At 42.3% G+C, this 21,760-nt stretch overlaps 1 protein-coding gene across 1 annotated transcript in view; it reads right to left on the bottom strand.

Annotated features, from left to right (window-relative positions):
• The window catches only part of LOC140201895 (prosaposin-like), a 56,130-nt gene that overhangs the window by 16,125 nt on the left and 18,245 nt on the right, over positions 1–21,760 (bottom strand). The window contains exons 3-7 of the mRNA XM_072266670.1: positions 21,619–21,693; positions 19,589–19,714; positions 12,098–12,253; positions 8,715–8,801; positions 7,840–8,023 (exon numbers count right to left, since the gene is read on the bottom strand). Of these exons, the coding sequence (XP_072122771.1) occupies positions 7,840–8,023; positions 8,715–8,801; positions 12,098–12,253; positions 19,589–19,714; positions 21,619–21,693 (628 nt within the window). The remainder of the gene's footprint in view (positions 1–7,839; positions 8,024–8,714; positions 8,802–12,097; positions 12,254–19,588; positions 19,715–21,618; positions 21,694–21,760) is intronic.

Genomic DNA, 21,760 nt, shown 5'->3' with positions numbered 1-21,760 from the left:
TACTATCGTAAGACTGTAACTCTTGCCACCTGAGCTTGAATAAGTTTGGGAAATTTATCTAAGCACCTATACATGCATAACATTGCTAACTTTTGGATTACCTGGTTAAGTTACTATATTTAGTAGCTACGAATAAAGATAGTGGATTTTAACATCAAAAACAGACTCCAGGTGTGTTCTATTGCTGCTGATACTTTTACAGTGTTGTGTGCATGTAACCGGTACTTTCCCCAGGGTTGCGTGTGCGTAACACCTCTATCTGGTCACCTCTCATCCTCCATCATTCCAAGGAGAAAAGGCCGAGTTCACTCAACCTGTTTTCACAAGGCATGCTCCCCAATCCAGGCAACATCCTTGCAAATCTCCTCTGTACCCTTACTATAGTTTCCACATCCTTCCTGTAGTGAGGTGACCAGAACTGAGCACAGTACTCCAAGTGGGGTCTGACCAGGGTCCTATATAGCTGCAACATTACCTCTCGGCTCCGAAATTCAATTCCACGATTAATGAAGGCCAATACACCCTATGCCTTCTTAACCACAGAGTCAACTAGCGCAGCTACCTTGAGCATCCGATGGACTCGGACCCCAAGATCCCTCTGATCCTCCACACTGCCAAGAGTCTTACCGTTAATACTATATTCTGCCATCATATTTGACCTACCAAAATAAACCACTTCACACTTATCTGGGTTAAACTCCATCTGCCACTTCTCAGCCTAGTTCTGCATCCTATCAATGTCCCGCTGTAACCTCTGACAACTCTCCACACTATCCACAACACTTTCAACCTTTGTGTCATCAGCAAACTTACTAACCCATCCCTCCACTTCCTCATCCCAGTCATTTATAAAAATCACGAAGAGTAATGGTCCCAGAACAGATCCCCTAGGCACACCACAGGTCACCAACCTCCATGCAGAATATGACCATATGACCTGTCTATAACCACCCTTTGCCTTCTGTGGGCAAGCTAGTTCTTGATCCACAAAGCAATGTCCCCGTGGATCCCATGCCTCCTTACTTTCTTAATAAGCCTTGCATGAGCTACCTTATCAATGCCTTGCTGAAATCCATATACACTACATCCACTGCTCTTCCTTCATCAATGTGTTTAGTCACGTCCTCAAAAAATTCAATCAGGCTCGTAAGGCATGACCTGCCCTTGACAAAGCCATGCTGACTATTCCTAGTCATATACCTCTCCAAATGTTCATAAATCCTGCCTCTCAGGATCCTCTCCATCAATTTACCAACTACTGAAGTAAGACTCACTGGTCTATAATTTCCCGGGCTACCTCTACTCCCTTTCTTGAATAAAGGAACAACATCCGCAACCCTCCAATCCTCCGGAACCTCTCCCATCCCCATTGATGATGTAAAGATCATCGCCAGAGGCTCAGCAATCTCCTCTCTTGCCTCCCACAGTAGCCTGGGGTACACCTCATCCGGTCCTGGTGACTTATCCAACTTGATGCTTTCCAAAAGCTCCAGCACATCCTCTTTCTTAATATCTATATGCTCATGCTTTTTAGTCTGCTGAAAGTCAGCACTACAATCTCCAAGATCCTTTCCAAAGTGAATACTGAAGTATTCATTAAGTACCTCTGCTATTTCCTCCGGTTCCATACACACTTTCCCACTGTCACACTATTCTTTCACATCTTATCCTCTTGCTCTTCACATACTTGTAGAATGCCTTGGGGTTTTCCTTAATCCTGCCCGCCAAGGCCTTCTCATGGCCCCTTCTCTCTCTCCTAATTTCTTTTTTAGGCTCCTTCCTGTTAGCCTTATAATCTTCTAGATCTCTAAATTACCTAGCTCTCTGAACCTTTTGTAAGCTTTTCTTTTCTTCTTGACTAGATTTATTACAGCCTTTGTACACCACGGTTCCTGTACCCTACCATAACTTCCGTCTCATTGGAACGTACCTATGCAGAACTCCACATGAACATTAGCCACAGTTCTTCTGTACTTTTCCCTGAAAACATCTGTTCCCAATTTAAGCTTCCAATTTCCTGCCTGATATCCTCATAATTCCCCTTACTCCAATTAAATGCTTTTCTAACTTGTCTGTTCCTATCTCTCTCTCCAATGCTATTGTAAAGAAGATAGAATTATGATCACTATCTCCAAAATGCCCTCCCACTGAGAGATCTGACACCTGACCAGGTTCATTTCCCAATCCCAAATCAAGTACAGTCTCTCCTCTTGTAGGCTTACCTACATATTGTGTCAAGAAACCTTCCTGAACACACCTAACAAACTCCACTCCTTTGCTCTAGGGAGAGGCCAATCAATATTTGGGAAATTAAAATCTCCTATCACGACATTATTACACCTTTCCAGGATCTGTTTCCCTATCTGCTCCTCGATATCCCTGTTACTATTGGGTGGCCTATAAAAAACACCCAGTGAAGTTCAGCAGATTCAAGCCACTTCCTCATGAGAAGTGATGAGATTATACTTCAGCTCCTCGAGTGCAGTGGCTGCAGGGTATTTTGAGGTAATAATGGCCAAAAGACAAGAGGAGATGGAGGGGCAGACCTGTGAGATTGAACAGTAAGACGCCAACTGACTTTCTTGCTATATCTCAATACCCTGTAATCTAAGAATGCAGCTGAGTCCTGAATGACTGTCTTTGAAGCTCACTGGGGTAGAGAAAACTCAGGATTCACAACATTAGAGGAAAGAGGAAGAAATTCCTCATTTTGGTTTTGTGGTAGGGACTGCACCATTGATTGAACTCTTCCCAGCATTATCTTTCCAAAGCCGCTTGTTTCGATCTGTATTTCTAAGTTCTGGAGGCCCAACTTCCTCCCTTCTTTCAGAGCAAGCCCTTCATTCTAGGAATGGGCTACTGGGCCTTTGTCACTCCACCTGCAAGGATCCCAAAGGTAGGTGATGTATCAAGATCTCTGGTTCCCCTCCCCCTACCAGTTTCCTATCACATCACAAGGTGTGCAGGTTGTTAAGTTAAATGGCCATTGTAAATTAATCCTAACATGTAGATGAATGGAAGAATCTGGAGGGAATTGATGAAGGAATGGTGAGAATAAAAAAAAATGAGATTAGAATTAGTCCACATGGGTGGTTAATAGACTCTGTTTATGCTGTATTTATGCCATATTTCTATGGCTGGCTGATCGAAGAGAAGGATCAGCATACAGAGCTATTACAGATAGTTGTGAAAACTATGTAGTAGATAAAAAAAATAAAAGTACATGTTAAAAAACTAGAAGATAATTATTAAGCACATGGTGAAGCGTTCAGGATAATTTTCTAGAGTGATATGTCCCTAGTTCAGTGAGGCAGGAGGAATTATTGGATTCAAGGAATGAGGGGCAGTAAGCTGTAGCTGGGGAGCATCTTGGAGACTGAAGAAAACATCACGAGTTTAAAGTTTAAAGATTAAAGAAAAGGAGCAATCCAAAGTAAAAATCACTGGAAAATGATTAATTTCAATAGATTGAGTGGAACTGGTTCTCATCAAAACTGATGCCTGACTTGGGGTAAAGCTTAGCAGAACAGTGGCCTGCCTTTCTGGAAGAGATGGTTCAGGTTTAGACAAGGTACAGTCACGCGAGGGACAAAACGGAACAGATTCTGAGTTCCTCAAATGATGAAACAGACACGGAGGAAATAACCGCAAAAAATAATTGAGCATGAGAAGCTTCCACTAACGGGAAGCAGGTGAATTACAAAATAGTTGGAATGGAAACGTAAACTGTGGAGCAAAGAGAACACAAGAAAAAGTTAGCTGCACAAGAGTTGTAAATGCATATAGGCAGTGCATGCCTCTAGAACAATTTTGGAGAGTGGGACCCATAAAGGCAAAAGTAGAAGTTTGCAGATGGATACTGAGGGATAAAGCTGATATTAAAAACACACTTTGGCTAGACAGGTGAAACAAGGGAGTTATTCTGGTAAAGTCAAATGGCCCCCTGTGCTCTTAACCATTCTCTGACTACATAATGTTAAGCTAACTGGACAGAGCCTCCCAGTTTTCAACTTTCCTTTCCTAATGTAGGGTTCTCAGTAATACTAGACAGACTGTTAACTGTTAATTGCTTATTATCAAAATGGCTTCTCTGAGGTGTTACATTAAAATGGCTTCTCATACTGTTAACTGTTGAGCAAGGGGTCCTCTGTAACAGCAATGTTTGGGTTATACAATGTGATAATGGAAACTGTATTCATTTGTTAGCCAATGGAAGTCTTGTATATCTTGTACATGTGTGCTGAGTTGAGGAGCGCGGGCTTTTCCAGGAGGCGAGCAGAGAGGACAGACGTGTGAGGAACGGACAGCGGTTCCAGGGCGGCAGATACCGGACCTCGGGGGTTCGGAGGGTGGTCGGAGTCTCGGAAGGACGTTGTGGATGGAATCGGAGGCGTGAGCTCCAACGTATTAAAATATCATGTGCACAAGACTGATAAGTTACTTATGTGGCGCCTTTTCTTTTAGTTGTTGCTACTAACCCATCACCAAAAATTTGCTATAAAGTATCATTCTTTACTTGCACTTTGTATATTGTTTCATATTTGTGTCATGGCTGATCATTGGGCGACTCACACCTTATCCGCACCAAAGCGTTTGCACTGTTTGGCGGGGTCGATGGCTATTCACCCTAGGCAATGGGAGTCAGTGGGGCAAAGGCCGTTACACTAGTAATCCCACATCTTGTGTTTCAGACTCCTGAACTACCCACAGGCGGCACCCAGAGGGAAGTGCTTGACCCAATTTACTTGGTTTACCCACTCTTCTGGTGACCACAATGTCAACAGCAAATGTTTTAGAACAAGGTAAAAATGTACAAGTGCAATTTCAGCTGAAAAGATTGGTTACATCCCTAGGCGACAGGATCGGCAGATGTGGTGTGGTGTGGGGAATTACTGGCATTGGGAGCGATGGAAGGAAGGATCAAGGTAGTGCAGAAGGGTCATTTTGGAATCACGAAAGGAGAGGGGGGAAAGTTGTGGTGGCATCATCCAGGAGTGTCAGAAGTTTTCAAAGCGTGATCCACAGAACGTGGGGGCTGCTAGATGGAAGGCAAGGGCAAGGAATCCCATCCTTGTTCAGTGCGGCCGGAGATGGGATCCAAGCAGGAGGATGACAAATAGAGCAAACGTGATTGCAAGTCCCACCATCTCAGGGAACGGAAGGAAGACGTTGAAAAACACTGCAGTGGAAGTTATAACGGATAAACTAGGAGGAGGAATGCATGTTGAAAAAGATCTGAATTTCCTGGCATTTACACCCTGTGAGTGTGTGCCCATGAGGATAAATGGCAACTTAAGTGGAATCAACCTCAGAGGAGGTGCAGTCAAAACAGCCGTGAATAATCAGGCACTAATCAATCACCATGTCTGGAGACAGAAGCAGAGGAAACACGCACAAAATGTTGGAGGAACCTATGGAGAGCAATAAACAGTCGACATTTCAGACAGAGACTTTTGATGAGTACTGGAAAGGAAGGGGGCAAGGAGCCAGAAACTAAAAGTGTGGGAAGGAACTGAACCAATGGTGGGGGGGGGCACGTTTAAAATTGAGCTGGGGTATGTGGACATGAGTTCAGTGGGGCAAGAGGGCAAGAGCAGGAAGAGACAATGGGACTCCTCGGGCAGCCAGCTTTGTAGATTTTGGGTAGGAAGTAGAAATGAGCAGTAACTGGGGTAAGGGATCTATGAGATTGGTGGCAATGGATGATATATCTATCTCCCAGAGTCAGAGGTTGCTGATAGTGCAGGAGACAATGGCCTGATGCTCTTGCGTAGGGTCCTTTTCAAGAAGTAATAAGTGTCTGAGAGTTGCAGCCTGGCCTCAGCAAGGTAGAGGTCATTCTGCCAGACTACACCAGCACCCCGCTCGTCTGTGTGTTTGATGGCAGAGTCAAAAGTGGAACAAGCAAGGACAAGTTCGGGTGGAAGGAAGTCAGAAGCAGAAGATAATAAAACACAATGAAAGTAAATGTTCTCAATGTACCAGAATTTTGAGGATGTGAGATAGTGGTTGCCAAATGAAACAAGGGTACCCAGATTCCTATCGTTGAACCGCTGATTTAGAGGAAGTGAGTGGAGATAAAATAGAAGTTGCTCAGGAGATGGAGGCAGACTGGTTTCAGTTTGAGAAAGAAACAAAGGGACCCCCAGCCATCTTAAGGTGGGATGAAGGTGGATGGAAATGAGAGGTTCCAGCTCCTCACAAACATTCTCCATCACCCAAAACCAAATTCATTTATAAGTTTACCTAGTTATGATAATTGCAGACACCTAAACTCCATCTCTTTCCAATACAGGTGCTTCCTGATGTGTGGCATGTTATCAAAATTATCTGCTTCGGTTTCTAGCATCTGCTTTTGCCTTCTGTAGTTATCTACAAATTGATTATTTCCATAGTTCTACCATCAGCCAAATCCATGACCTCTGCTCTGCTTGGGGTCCACCTGAAAATCATATTCTTAAATAAAAGATGGCATACCAATGAAACTCTGCCTGCACAGGTGGCTAGATAAATAGTTTAATGTGGACTATTAGAATAAAGTTCTGCCATGTCACCTGAGACGGTGAAGAAAAGACATTCCAAAGGCAATCAGATACATTGCAAGGTAAAGGAATCTAAAGTAATAAATGTGGAAATGGGAAACTAAATCTACACCTGAGTATGATCTCAACCACCAACACTTTAAGGGTGGGCATTTTTTTAAAAAAAATCATAGCAAGGTAATAGTAAGGATTTATGTATGTATTTTGTGACGGGGTCCTGAATTACCCCTATGAACCGTGCTTTTGAAAAGAGAGAGAGAGGTGCCCAACACAAACACCTTGTTAAAAAGAGTGAGAAAGAAAGAGAGAGAGACAGAGGCAAAAACTGTTCACAGCGTGTTTATACTTTCTACAAGGACACTGCCTGCTTGGAAATTCTTAGAGAGAGAAGGGAGGAGCTGTTTGAGAAACAGTTGGTATTTAGCATGGTGAATAGAAGGTCAGATGATAGACCTAGAGACACATGGTTTTGGACACTGAATGAGTTTGGTTGTGCCCACAGAAAGAGTGGGTTTTGGAGGAGCGATCAGGCGGATCGATCAGTGGCTCTCGCAGTGTGAAAAGGGAGTGACCGGTGGGGAGTTATTTGTTTCCAACCCTCGCCTGGGTTGATAATTCCACCACAGAAGAACGGTCCCCTTTGTGGTGGTCGCAGTCGGTGACTTCTAAAGGATTTTGGAGGACAACGAGAAGATTGACGGCTTCAGCTCACCTGAAGACTCAAATCTCTCCCTCTCTCTCTGTCCATCACTACTCAACTCAATACCACGAACTGAACTGAACTTTACTCATCATCGTAAGACTGACTATTTACCCTTAGACTTGAAGAAGCTTGGTTTTCATATATTTCCACACTTACTTATATATAATCCTTGCTACCCTGTTTGATTTATCTGCATTTATATTACTGTATTGCATAGTTACTAATAAATACCATTAGTTAATAGCAATACCGGACTCCAAAGTCTTTTCCTTTTCTGCTGGTTCTTTAACCCGTCATGGGGTATGTGACAATTTAATCTCAACCCAACAACTCCCTCTATTGTTAGGCCACATTGAGATAAAAGTGAATGCAGCTTTTGTTTTCCTTTGACAGAATGACAACCTGCTGCTTTAATGCCGAGTGAGGATTAGGGACTGCTGCCCTGTGAACTGCAAGGAGCTAGAGTGAGAAACTGGGGAATGGGAAGCAGCAACAAGATAACTGATAAGCATCAAACTACCACCATCACTTCTAAAAAAGAAAGTGGACTTTAAGTCACGTTCCTGTTATAGATTACCGTGCTGTGGACAGTACCTGAGCTCTCTGCATCCTTGGCAAAGCAGAGGTGCAGGGTCATACACACAGTGTGGGGAGCTATTTCATTGATAAGCATTTCAATGACTCTTTTTCCATACTCCTCCACGAAATCTTGGCACTCTTTAGAATAGCTTTCTGGCAGGTGGGAGCAGATCTCGTCAAGCAGATGGATGACAGCACTCTAAACAGAAGAATCAGTTTATTACCACTTTAAGCCAATGTGGAAACATCTGCAGTCCCACCCAGTGACTTTTAGTTCCTGCACTTTCAAATACTACACATCAAAGAGGAAGCCCAGTCACCCTCTGAAACTTATTTTTATCTTAAAAACAGTAAAGTCAAGATATTGAGACACACACTCGCTCAGTGGTAAAAAGATACTGCAGTAAGGAGAAATCAGCACTGACTGAACAAGGACTCAGGTGCTCAGTAAGAGAAAGGACATTGGCCCACGACAGATTTAGCATCGTTACAGAAGCCTCTCACACTCACACACACAGGAACAGACCCACAATGTTGTGTTGAACTAAATAACCTGGTAATTATAAACACGAGAGATTCGGCAGAAGCTGGAAATCCAGAATGACACACACAAAATGCTGGAGGGATTCAACAGGTCAGACAGCACTTACAGAGGGGGCTAAACAGTCGATGTTTTGGGCACCCAGCAGAGGTACCAGTAAATATCCCTGCGAACACTAGTCATGGACCACCAGCTAGAAAAAGGCCCACTGGGGAGAGGGAACAAAAGTTCCAGCTAAATGCTTTAAAGATATTAACAGATCAGTTTGTTGGTCAATACACGTTTGAGTTTTACGGATTTCGAGAATTATTCTTCCTTGGGATTTTTTAATCTGGAAAAAGCAACTCACCTCAGTTTTTTCTTCTGGAAGTAGGCTCAACAGCTTTTCCACTATAAGTAGACACAACTCACACTGGGGTAACGCGGAAAATCCTTCCTGTTAAATAGACAGAACTTTACACCTTTGTACTCCAAGATGCAGGGAATAGATTTTATGCTTCACCAATGAAGTGTCCCTAAATCAAGTGGAGTACAGTGTGATACACTTTTTGTTTGAACATTATATCTCAATCTCAGAAGACCATCTTAGTCATTATCAGTTCTGCATTTTACTCTCAAAGATCCCCAGCTATAATTACCAGGTATATTAAAAGTATTTTGTACAAGTACCTGTTTCCAATCTGTTTGCATCTACTCTACTACTCATTTCACTCACCGTGAACGTTTAATCCACTCATTTGGGATTGAATTCAACTCGAGGGAATGGCTGAGATTGTTCAGACTTCCACTACTTGGATATGTCACAGTTAAAGATTTTATCTCACTTTGACCTCCTATTTCTTTAAAGCAAGCATCACTGCAGCAGGTCATCGAGCCTTAGAAAAGTACAGCACAGAAAAAGGCCCTCTGGCCCATCTAGTTGGTGCCAATCCATTTAAACTGCATACTCTGATCAATCTGCACCGGGACCATAGCCCTCCACATCCTTACTATCTCTTCTCTTAAACATTGAAATTAAGCTTGTATGCACCACTCATACTGGCAGCTTGTTCCACACTATCACGACCCTCTGAGTGAAGTTTTCCCTCATGTTCCCCTTAAACTTTTCACCTTTCACTCTTAAACCATGACCTCTAGTTTCCCTCTGCAACCCACCCAATCTCAGTGGAAAGAGCGTGCTTGCATGTTTACCCTATTTATACCCCTCATAATTTTGGATACTTCTTTCAAATCTCCTCTCAAACTTCTATGTTCCAAGGTCTCTCATGCAAGATTCTGAAGTAACACTGCTACAGTTTTCAGGGAAGGAATCTCTCAGAGACCTCAGCAAACAAGCCTTTGCCAAAGTATCTGCCAACTAACATGTGTTAGGCCTGCCACCTCAATTATAAGACCATAAGCCCATAAGACAAATGGCTGACTTCTGCTCCTTCGGCCCATCGAGTCTGCTCCGCCATTTTATCATGAGCTGATCCATTCTCCCATTTAGTCCCACTCTCCCGCCTTCTCACCATAACTTTTGATGCCCTGGCTACTCAGAGACCTATCAATCTCTGCCTTAAATACACCCAATGACTTGGCAACCACTGCTGCCCATGGCAACAAATTCCATAGATTCACCACCCTCTGACTAAAAAAATTTCTTCGCATCTCTGTTCTGAATGGGCGCCCTTCAATCCTGAAGTCATGCCCTCTCGTACCAGACTCCCCCATCATGGAAACAACTTTGCCACATCCACTCTGTCCATGCCTTTCAACATTCAAAATGTTTCTATGAGGTCTCCCCTCATTCTTCTAAACTCCAAGAAATACAGACCAAGAGCGGACAAATGTTGCTCATATGTTAACCCTCTCATCCCAGAATCATTCTAGTGAATCTTCTCTGTACCCTCTCCAACATCAGCACATCCTTTCTTAAATAGGGAGACCAAAACTGCCCACAGTACTCCAGGTGAGGTCTCACCAGCGCCTTATAGAGCCTCAACATCACATCCCTGCTCCTATACTCTATTCCTCTAGAAATGAATGCCAACATTGCATTTGCCTTCTTCACCACCGACTCAACCTGGAGGTTATTAACAGCAGGGACCATAAGGTGACATACACGTACTATAATAAATTTATTTTAAACATCAGAAGTAGTGACTGATGGAAAACTAACAAACTGGACTGCTATCCGAAAGGGAGAATGTATGACAGAGTCATTGATACAGTTGTCCAAGGTGGTATTAGTAGAAAGACAGTCAAAGCAAGTTTGTGGATTCTCTCTCATCCCCACATTGAGGGCAACCTTCACTGGCGTCTACATTATTCTCATTGTACACATCAGGTAGATTTAGAATGGATTTAGCAGCTCAAAATTGGGGTGGCACAGTGGTTAGAATGACACTTTACAGAACCAGCGAATGGGTTAAATTCCTGCTGCTGCCCATAAGGAGTTTGTACATTCTCCCCGTGACTGTGCAGATTTCCTCTGGGTGCTCTGGTTTCCTCCCACATTCCAAAGACGTACTGGTTGTTAGGTTAATTGGTCATTGTAAGTTGTCCCGTGATTAGGGGTAGGGTGAAATCGGGAGTTGCTGGGCAGCACAGCTCAAAGGGCTGGAAGGGCCCACTCTGTGCTGTATCTCAATCAATCAATCAATAAATAAATAATTCAACCAACCAGATATTCCAGGACACCATGGAACATCAGAGCCCAAAACGTTTTGCCATTACCATAGAGCCAGTGATTTTTACTAACAAAAAACAAACTGCTGGAGGAACTCAATGGGCCAGGCAGCATCTGCGGAGGCAGAAGGATGGGCCCTCGAGCCCACCCTCACAGTGGCCAGGAGGGTGGGCTCGAGGGCCCAGTGACCAATCATTTTATAGAACAGAACAGTACAGCACAGATGTGCCAGCATTTCAACCTAGTCCACGATCAAGCTAACCCTTCCCTCCCACATAGCCCTCCATTTTTCATTCACCCATGTGGCCAAGAGTCACTTAAATGTCCCTACTGCATCCGCCTCTACCATCACCCACAGCAGTGCGTTCCATGCACCTAACTCTCTAGAGTAAAAAAATCTACCTCTGATATTTCCCCTGTACTTCCCTCCATTCAATTAAAATTATGTCTTCTTGTGCTAGCTTGGGAAAAAGATTGTGGCTGTTCACTATCTATGCCTCTTTATCATCTTATGCATGTTCTCTCATTCTCCTTTGCTCCAATGAGAAAAGCTGAAGCTCACTCAACCTGTTCTCTTAAAACATGCTCTTTAATCCAACCAGCATCCTGGTAAATCTCAACTCACCCTCTCTAAAGCTTCCATATCTTTCCAGCACTGACCAGAACACAGTACTCCAAATGTGACCTATCTAGAATTTTACAGAGCTGCGAAATAACCTCAAGGCTTTTGAACTCATATCATGTGTAGGCATGGGCAATCAATGAAAATTGTTCTCAGCTTTTTTCTGGGCATAATTTGCTAGTGCCACACTGAAGGAGCAGCCTAGATTACTTGCTCAAATCTTGGGAGCAGATTTTGTTCTTGGGAGCAAACCTTTAACTCAAAACATCTGTGCCTCAATGAGAAATGCTAGTCCCTCTCGTACTCTGCACCTCTCCCCCAGACGGTCCGAAGTGAAATAACCCTTCCACTATGGCGTCCAGGTGGTAGAAGCCTGAATAATCTCACTCATTTCCTCAAGAGTTGAATTCATTTGCTTAAACCTGTGGCTTGGTCTTACCTGCTGAGGTATCCGGCTTGCAGGATACAGTCGAGACGGAAGCTGCTTGGCCAGGCTTGGTTGGTCCTCAGGGACGGCGTTGGAGCGCACTTCCTGCTTGGGAAACTGTGACAAAGACTTGCACAGTCCCAGAGCGGAGCACACCACCTCTGGTTTCTGCCAGAGAACAAGACACAAGTAAACGTGGAGCAAACTGCGGCAGAAACTTCTCACAATCTCTTGCTCAGCTGCAGAAATACAAGCTGCTGGAAGAAAGCAGGTCAGCGGTATCTGAGGAGTCAACATTTCAGTTTGAGATCCTTCCTCATGGCCAAACGGTCAGCTTGGGTTCTGTAAATTTTGAAAACAGTGAACATAGATGCAAGTAGGTTGACACAATCTTTCTTCCTAACCGGTCTTCCTTCTTGGTCTGTCTCACAAGCTTGCATGGATTTCAGGTGGCCTGAACTGTGTACAATTGTAATGCCATCCTTTCATAAGAACCCAAGAACTAGGATCAGGAGTAGACCATCTGGCCCGTCCAGCCTGCTCTGTCATTAAATAAAATCACAGCTGATCTGGCTGTGTACTCAGCTCCACTTACTTGCCCTTTCCCCATAATCTTTAATTCCCCTGTTATGCAAAAACCTGTGTCTTAAAAATATATTTCATGAGGTAACCTGTGCATCTTTTCCCTGGGCACAGACTCTCAGATTCACTGCTCTGTGGGAAAAGCAGTTTCTCCTCATCTCTGTCCTAAATTTATTCCTCCAAATCTTGAGCCTATGTCTTCTAGTTACTACTTGAAAAAATTTCTTGTCTCTATCTTAATTATCACTTTCATAATTTTATATGTTGCTATAAAATCCCCTCTTATTCTTTTGAATTCTAGCAACTCAATCTCTCCTCATCCTAATCCCTTCATCTCTCCGATGAATCTGGTGAACATCCTCTGCACCATCTCCAAAGCCAGTATATTTTTCCTCAAATACGGAGACTAGAATTGAACGCAACACTCTTTAGCCTCAGGACTCACACCGCCAGGTTCAGGAACAGTTACTACCCCTCAACCATCAGGCTCTTGAACCAAAGGGGATAACATCAATCAACTTCATTTGCTCCATCATTGAAATATTCCCACATCCAATAGACTCACTTTCAAGGTCTGGATATTTCATATGTTCTGGATATTTAATGCTTAATTACTTATTATTATTTTTTCTTTTTTTTTAATTTGTTCAATCTGTTGTCTTTTGCACACTGGTTGAAAGCCAAGTGGGTGTGGTGTTTCATTGACTCTTTTATGGTTACCATGCTATAGATTTATTGAGTATGCCCACAAAGAAATGAATCACAGGGCTGTACATGGTGATATATATGTACTTTGATAATAAATTTACTTTGAACTTTAATTTTTAGGGATTTTTAATGGTTGTTGTCAAGTCCCATCCAAATTCATTATATAGAACAATCAAAAACTGAACCAATAAACAATCTGCTGGAGAAACTCAGCAGGTTCAGGAGCATCTATGAGAGGAAAGAACTCATCACTGTTTCAACATCAGGACCTAATGCAGGTTTAACCCAAAACAGCCACAATTCCTTTCATCCTACGGGCCCAGCATGACCTGCTGAGTTCCACCCACAGATTTAGTGTTGCTCCTGATTCCAGCATCTGCATTCTCTTAGTATAAAAATAAAAGAGAAGAAATATAACATAGCAAAGATGAGCGTGAAGCCAGAGGATTGAGAAACTTTTAAAGAGCAACAGAGGATAACTAAAAAGGCAATACGGGGAGAAAAGATGAGATACAAAGGCAAGCTAGCCAGGAATATAAAGGAGGATAGTAAAAGCTTCTTTAGGTATGTGAAGAGGAAAAAATTAGTTAAGACCAAAGTTGGGCCCTTGAAAACAGAAACGGGTGAATTTATTATGGGGAACAAGGAAATGGCAGACGAGTTGAACAGGTACTTTGGATCTGTCTTCACTAGGGAAGACACAAACAATCTCCCAGATGTAATAGTGGCCGGAGGACCTAGGGTAACCGAGTTTTACATGCCCCAAGGAGATCTGGTTTTTTTTGGTGAGAATGATGTAATGGTCTTTTGGAGGTCACCTGATGTGATTTTCCCGCCGATGTGAGGTCACATGATGACATGTGCACCATGGGTATATAAGGGTAGACCCCAGATGACGCAGTTAGTTTTTTAGTTTGTAGATTTCCAGGTAGAACGTGCTGGGTCTCTGTTTCTGTTGCGTGTTTGTTTTTGTGACGCAGTTTCATTTTTGAAACGGTTGTGCGTTCTGTTGCAAGATACAATATTTCTGGACTGGAAATTTTTGCTAGATGTGCTGATTTCCCTTATTCCAGCAGTAGAAGGGAAAGTGAAGACTTTATCAAAGTACAGGATCGAAGGATTGAGAGGAGTCGGCATCGTTTGGCAGTCTAACAAAGGATCGACCTTATTGAGTCTTCGTTGAAGGAGTAGCAACCTGCATCGAAGATAACTCTTGCCAAAAGAGAAAAGAGTTCATGCAAAGGTTTGCTCTCCAGAAACCAAGGCCAGTTGTTTTAAACTGTTTATTTACTGCATCGTGAATCCTTTGGACAGAACCAGCAGGAAAATCGTGTCTATGAAGAAACCTTCTCCAGAGAAGCCTCTCCCAATTGAACGTATAAATCTGTTGGACTTCCGAATTTACCATTTTAAGAACTATATCTGACTTTACTGCTTTAAGAATTGTTTTCACATTTAACACTTTAAGAACCAGTGCTGAGTGACGAGTTGTTGAATGGCTGCATAACAGTTAACTTCCGGTTAAGGTTTTCCTTTGTTTTTTTTTGTTTCTCTGTGTTTAATAAATGTTTGTTTTTTTTAATATAACCTGTCTCTATTGATATTCATTGTTGCCGGTTACGTAACATAATCTGTGAGGGCTCGTCCGGGATGTTCCGATTTTCAGTTTAAGTGCTGGTATTTGCCATTTTGGTTTGGAAAGGGGAAATATCCGATTTTTTTTGGTTTGATTGGTGTGAGTAGTATTCGGCAACAATGGATATTGATGGGTTTTTGGACATGTCTAACTTGGGGTCTTTAGAGAATGCGAGAAAACCTGAGGTATTGGAGATTGCTAGGAAGTTGGATATTAAAGGAATTATGAAACATTCCACCAAGGCTTTCATACAAAGGAAAATCGCTGAACATTATGTTAATTTGAAATTATTTGATGAGGAGGTGTTAGATAAGTTTCCAATGAGTAATCTGGAAATGCAGTTACATCTTGAACAGTTGAAGTTTGAAAAATTTAAAGCAGAAATAGCCAAAAGAGAGGCTAATAAAATAAGGGAATTCGAAGAAAGACAGGCCCTTAAAAAAGGGAACTTGCAGAAAGAGAAGCTGAAAACCAGAGGAAATTTGAGCTAGAGAAGCAGAAATTAAAGTTCGGGAGTCAGTCTTCTGGTTCTACGAAACAATTTCTTGCTAGTCGTGAGGTTATTTTGGCTCCTCCATTTAATGAGCTGAAGTGGACAAATATTTCCAGCATTTCGAAACAGTTGCTCTGAGTTTAAAGTGGCCGAAGAACCAATGGCCAGTGATGTTGCAAAGTGTAATTAAAGGCAAGGCACAACAAGTTTATACAGCTTTAAATGCTGAGCAAGCACAGAATTATCATATTGTTAAGCAGCATATATTAAAGGCATATGAGATGGTTCCGGAAGCGTATAGAGAAAGATTCAGAAGTTTGAAGAAATCGGTGGAAAAAACTTGTGTGGAATTTGCCTATGAGAAATCTGTGTGTTTTGAGCGATGGGTTTCCTCTAAAAATGTGAATGGGAGTATAATAAATTAAAAGAGCTGATTTTGCAGGAGGAATTTAAAAGAAGCATTCCTGTTGAAGTGAGAACATACTTAAATGAACGGGACACTGCCACATTGCAGTAGATTGCTAAATTAGCTGATGAGTATGTTTTAATTCACAAGAATAAATTTTCTCCAGGTAAAATTTTTAAAAGGAAAAATAGCACAGGGAGTCAAGGTAAACCAGAAATTAAATCTGAAGTTAGTGAGAAAAGTAAGGATGAAGGGAGACATGTGAAGGAAAGACATTTTGGTATTATTTGTAATTATTGTAAGAAACCTGGACATGTAGTAGCTAATTGCTTCCAGTTGAAAAGGAAAGAGGAAGAAGTGGCCCCAGATGCTTGTGTGCAGCATATTGAAAAACCTGTAAAGCCACAGGGTTCAGAAAATACTAATGAAGACGTGTCAGAGTCTGACCAAGTTAAGAAGGGATATGAAATTTTTATAACAGAAGGATTTGTATCCTTAAATGAAGGATCCAATTCAGTACTAATAGGAATACTTAGAGATACTGGAACTTCTCAATCACTAATATTAGACAGTGTGCTAAAGTTTAGTGATGAGTCTGACATTCATGAGGTAAATTATATAAGAGGAGTAGGGGGTGCCCTTATGCCAGTCCATTTACATAGAGTAAATTTAAGGTCAGGATTAGTTACAGGGGTTGTTAAAGTAGGACTACAATCCAATTTACCTGTGAATGATGTTTCTCTTTTGTTAGGGAATGATTTAGCAGGTGGATAAGTTTTTCCTGAGGAGCATTTGACAATAAATTCAAGTTCTGAGGAACCACAGAGGGATTCTAACACAGATTCTTCCTGTGTTGTAACAAGAGCTATGGCTAAAAAGACTGATGTAAAGGATGAGGTTGTTACCCATGACAGTTCAAATCAGGATTCAAATTTTGAGGATGTATCAGGAACTTTCTTACCTACATTATTTGATCAGGATTTTGTTGCTAAGTCTGATCATGAAGATTTGTCTTTATCTCGGAAGGAGATGATAGCAGAGGAGAGTAGAGATCTTGAGATAGTTAAATTAAAAGAACAAGCTCTTCCAGATAATGAAATTGAAAAAGTACCAGTAAGATATTATTTGGAAAAGGGGATATTAATGAGAAAGTGAAGATCGCCTACAATTCCTGCTAGTGAGGAATGGGAAGTTAATCATCAGGTAGTAGTTCCTAAAGTTTATCAAAATGAGATTTTAACTATGGCTCATAGTATCCCTTTGGGTGGTCATTTAGGTGTAAAGAAAACTATGAACAAAGTTTCTAAACATTTTTATTGGCCTAGTTTAAGACAAGATGTGGTGACAGTTTGTAGAATGTGCCATACGTGTCAAATTGTGGGTAAACCTAATCAGGTTACTCCAGTGGCCCCACTGCAACCAATTCCAGTATTCGGTGAGCCATTCTCAAAAATCATTGTAGACTGTGTAGGTCCTTTGCTAAAGACTAAAACTGGACATCATTATTTATTAACTATTATGTGCACAGCGTCTAGGTTTCCAGAGGCAGTACCTCTTAGGAATATAACAGCCAAAACTGTGACAAAGGCTCTTATAAAATTCTTTACTTATTTTGGGTTGCCTAAGGAAATACAATCAGATCAAGGTAGTAATTTTATGTCGGGGTTGTTTCAGCAGATAGTTTATAAACTGGGAGCAAAACAGATTATTTCTTCAGCCTATTATCCAGAATCACAAGCAGCCTTGGAGAGATTTCATTCTACACTAAAAACTATGATTAGGACATATTGTGTGGAAAATGAAAAGGACTGGGATGAAGGTATACATTTACTACTTTTTGCAGTAAGGGAGGCAGTACAGGACTCATTAGGTTTTAATACGTTGTCTACCCTGAGAAAGACTACAATGACCATGAAGCCTTGCGCAAACACCAGTGCACACACCTGTACGTGCCGATTTTTTTTCTACAAATCGTTTTTGGCAATTCTATTCGGGGGGGGGAGTTGTTAATCACGATCAGAATGTAGGTGATAAGTGGCTAATACACTCAATTTCGTTTCTAAAAGGGTTTATCTAACGAATTTAATATTAAACACACAGCGCATATTTTCCTCGCATGAATATAGTGATACGTCAATTATCATGGGAGGACAGGGGAGCTTGAAGTAAGTATTGAACGAACTTCCAGTAGAAGTGGTAGAGGCAGGTTCGATATTATCATTTAAAGAAAAATTGGATAGGTATATGGACAGGAAAGGAATGGAGGGTTATGGGCTGAGTGCAGGTCGGTGGGACTAGGTGAGAGTAGCGTTCGGCATGGACTAGATGGGCGGAGATGGCCTGTTTCCATGCTGTAATTGTTATATGGTTATATAAGTCAAGAGCATCATAACATTTTAAGTAACGTTTGGATATTAAACACACAGCACATATTTTCCCCATATGAACATATAAAATCATTGCAACACACCAATATCGCTGAATCAGTGGGAGCCCTGGGCTTGTTTCCCTGCAACAACACGGTCCGATCGAGGGGTGATGGGAGACAGCGATACTCGAAGGGGGTTCCTTATGTCCAGTCTATTCCAAAAATTAGTTATCGTTGCATTCATTGCAGAGATACGTTGGAAATGGAAGCAACGTTTTCAGTGCTTTCGTGGCTATCTCAGGATATTTAGCCTTGACTTTGATCCAGAATGCTGGCAGAGATGTTATGTCAAACATACTTTTCAGCCCGCCGTCAGTTGCAAGCTCAAGGAGTTGATCTCCTTCCCGCGCTGACATGGATGACGTGTGCATAATGACCTCACGTGTGTTCAAGCTCAACAGTGCGTGACAGGGAATGAGGAAAGGTGCAGCTGACTCCTATCGCCAAATCATATCGTTTCCTCGTGGCCCAGTAGCGCATGCTTTGCGGCCTGGTGCTTAGGGACCGCTGGTCTATTGTCTATTGTCTCTTGAAATTGGGAAGTGAGATAGTAACATTTGAAGCTTCTCAGCACTAAATTAAGGAACAGATGCCCTTTTCGTTTTAGTGCTGAACACTAGCAATGAAGCAAGGAATGTTGGCCAGGGAGGCAACAACATTGAACTGCAAACCTGATCAAGGGTCTCAACCGGAAACGTCAACTCTTTATTCCTCCCTACATATGTTGCCTGACTTGCTGAGTCCTCCAGTGTTTTGTATGTGTTACTTTGAATTGCAGACACACAGTAATCTATCATTCAAGACAAAAAAAATACTATTTTTAAGCTTGGGTAGCTGCACATTGCAATATCAGGAAGAGAAGAACCTGACTCTAAAACAGAACCAGATTTGGTGGTTGCTAAAAATGAGCAAAAAGTATCCAATTTCACACATCCATCGATGAAAACTGGAACAGTTTCAAGTCCCATTTCCGGCCTTTTTATGGCCACAGTGTAACCTGAAGTGGGTAACCATTGCTTGCTATTGTATGAAGTGCTGGGCAAAAGCAGAAATAGAGACAATTGAATGCTGAAATCTGGAGTCACACACAAGATGCTTGAGGAACTCAGCAGGTCAGATAGCATCTATGGAGCGAATTGGACAGATAAATGATCTCAACTCAAAACAATGACTGTGAATTGCTCTTTATAGAAGTAGAATTAAGTGTGGGATGGTCATGACCACACTGCATCATATCCACAGCTACTCACCAGTTCATTCTCGATGAATTGAAATGCCAGGGGAAGATAAGCATCAACATACTCATTACACTGGTCTGCAAAGGATTTTACTGGGATCATTGAGCATCCTTTGTGTAAAGCATCTTTCACAGCATCCTGAAAAACAGATAGGAACCCACTGAACAGTAAGCACAGGACACACAGGACGCACAGGCAACGCCAAAAATGAGAAACACTATGGCCTGACTGACCCAAATCTCAAATCCCAGATCCCAGCATCTCAATCTGTGATGGAGAATTCTCTGCTCCACTCCCTCCATACAACCACTCTGCACTTCAACAAGTCCAGGAAGATCCACAGAGTGTCAGAGGAATTAAGAACAAATAGGGTTGCTGTGCATGCAGGGCCCTTATTATTGTCAGGGATCCCTCCCATCCATCTCACAAACCCTCTGAAACCCCTACTATCAGGCACGGAGTACTGTAGCATTAGGACAACGACTGTCAGGACAGGAAAGAGCTTCTTCCCCCCAGGCTGTCGGACTATTGAACTGACTGCTCTCACGCACGAAAAACCAATAGCCTTCATTACACTGTTTACTTTTTAAGCTAGTGTCATCAATACACCTTATGCTAAAAGTCAATCTTCTGGATTATATTTTATTGTTTGTGGTAATATTACTATGAGTTGAGTGTGAGTTACATGTACTATGTTGTACACCCCACTCTGGAGGAACCTTGTTTCATTTGGCGGTATACACACTGTATGTATGGCTGAATGACAACAAGCTTGAAGAATAGCTGGGATTTATTTGCCTAGCCCAGTTTGAGTATTTACGTGGAACAGAATGGAAAGAAACCTGTCCATCACTCACTGGTTTACTTCTAGGCCAGTAAGCAATAGCACTCTGGAATACTGTGGGTCTGTTAACAGAGCGCTGCATCTACTGGAATGATTGCTGACACTGAAGTTACTTTGTGGTGACATCACCTCTTATTCGCTTAACGAGAATGAACAGGACTTAAAAAGCGTAACACAAGGATCCATTATCTCTCCCAAGAAAGATTACATTATGATCGGTGTTCTACCAAGAGTTAAGGTAATCTGGGGACCCTTTTCCAACCCTAAACATTTAAGCACTTTGATTGTTAGTTGGTGTTCTGGCCATGGATGGTTGATTTCCTCCCTCCCCCAATATCCTTATTTCCCTTGAAGGGGAAGATACCCCGATGGGTACTAACACTCTGTACTTTCACATGTTCTCTCAGTGGCTACTTTATTAGGTCATCTGCTTGTTTATGCAAGTATCTAATCAGCCAATCATGTGGCAGCAAACACAATGCATAAGAGCATGCAGATATGGTCAAGAGGTTCAGACCAAACGTCAGAATGGGGAAGAAATGTGATTTTGACCGTGGAATGATTATGTGTGCCAGACAGGGTGGTGTGAGTATTTCAGAAACCGCTGATCTCCTGTGATGTTCATGCGCAACAGTCTCTAGCGTTTACGGAGAATGGTGTGAAAAACATTCAGTGTGTCAGTTCTGTGGGCGAAAGTGCCTTGTTGATGAGAGAGGTCAGAGCAGAATGCAGACTGGTTCAAGCTGACAGGAAGACAACAGTAATTCAAATAACTACACGTTACAACAGTGGTGTGCAAAAGACCATCTCTGAGTGCACAATGCATCGAACCTTGAAGCGAATGGGCTACAGCGGCAGAAGGCAACGAACATACACTCAGTAGCCACTTCATTAGGTACAGGAGGAATGTACACCGCTATGCTATGCCAGTACACACAGTGTTGAGGATGGACTTCTGTAGCCCCAGAGACCCTTCAACACTTGTTCTAGCAAAGTATAAGGTGGAAAACGAACAGAGGAGACACACACTGAGTACCAGCATTGCCAGCCGACTCTTGCTCCTTTGAAAGATCTGCTGGCAACTCCAAGAGTCAGCTGAACATTTTAAATGACAGCTATCCATGTTCACCCAAAATCCTGGCTGTCTCCAGATCCTGGGCACAATGAGTTGGAAGTGTGACAGTCAAGGGTGCAGTACCTGCACAGACTTTTCCTTCAGCATCGTGGCAATCTCCCCGAGAAACTTCTTACACATTTCACAAAGGTCAGCCGTCTGAAAGAGAAAACAACACGAGCATGAATCTTAGTGCCTTGCACTGCTTGGAATGCAGCTTTACACG

The sequence above is a fragment of the Mobula birostris genome, chromosome 8 (assembly GCF_030028105.1).
Source record: "Mobula birostris isolate sMobBir1 chromosome 8, sMobBir1.hap1, whole genome shotgun sequence".
NCBI classification, from domain to species: Eukaryota; Metazoa; Chordata; class Chondrichthyes; order Myliobatiformes; family Myliobatidae; genus Mobula; species Mobula birostris.
This window is presented reverse-complemented; position numbering and strand designations above follow the sequence as displayed.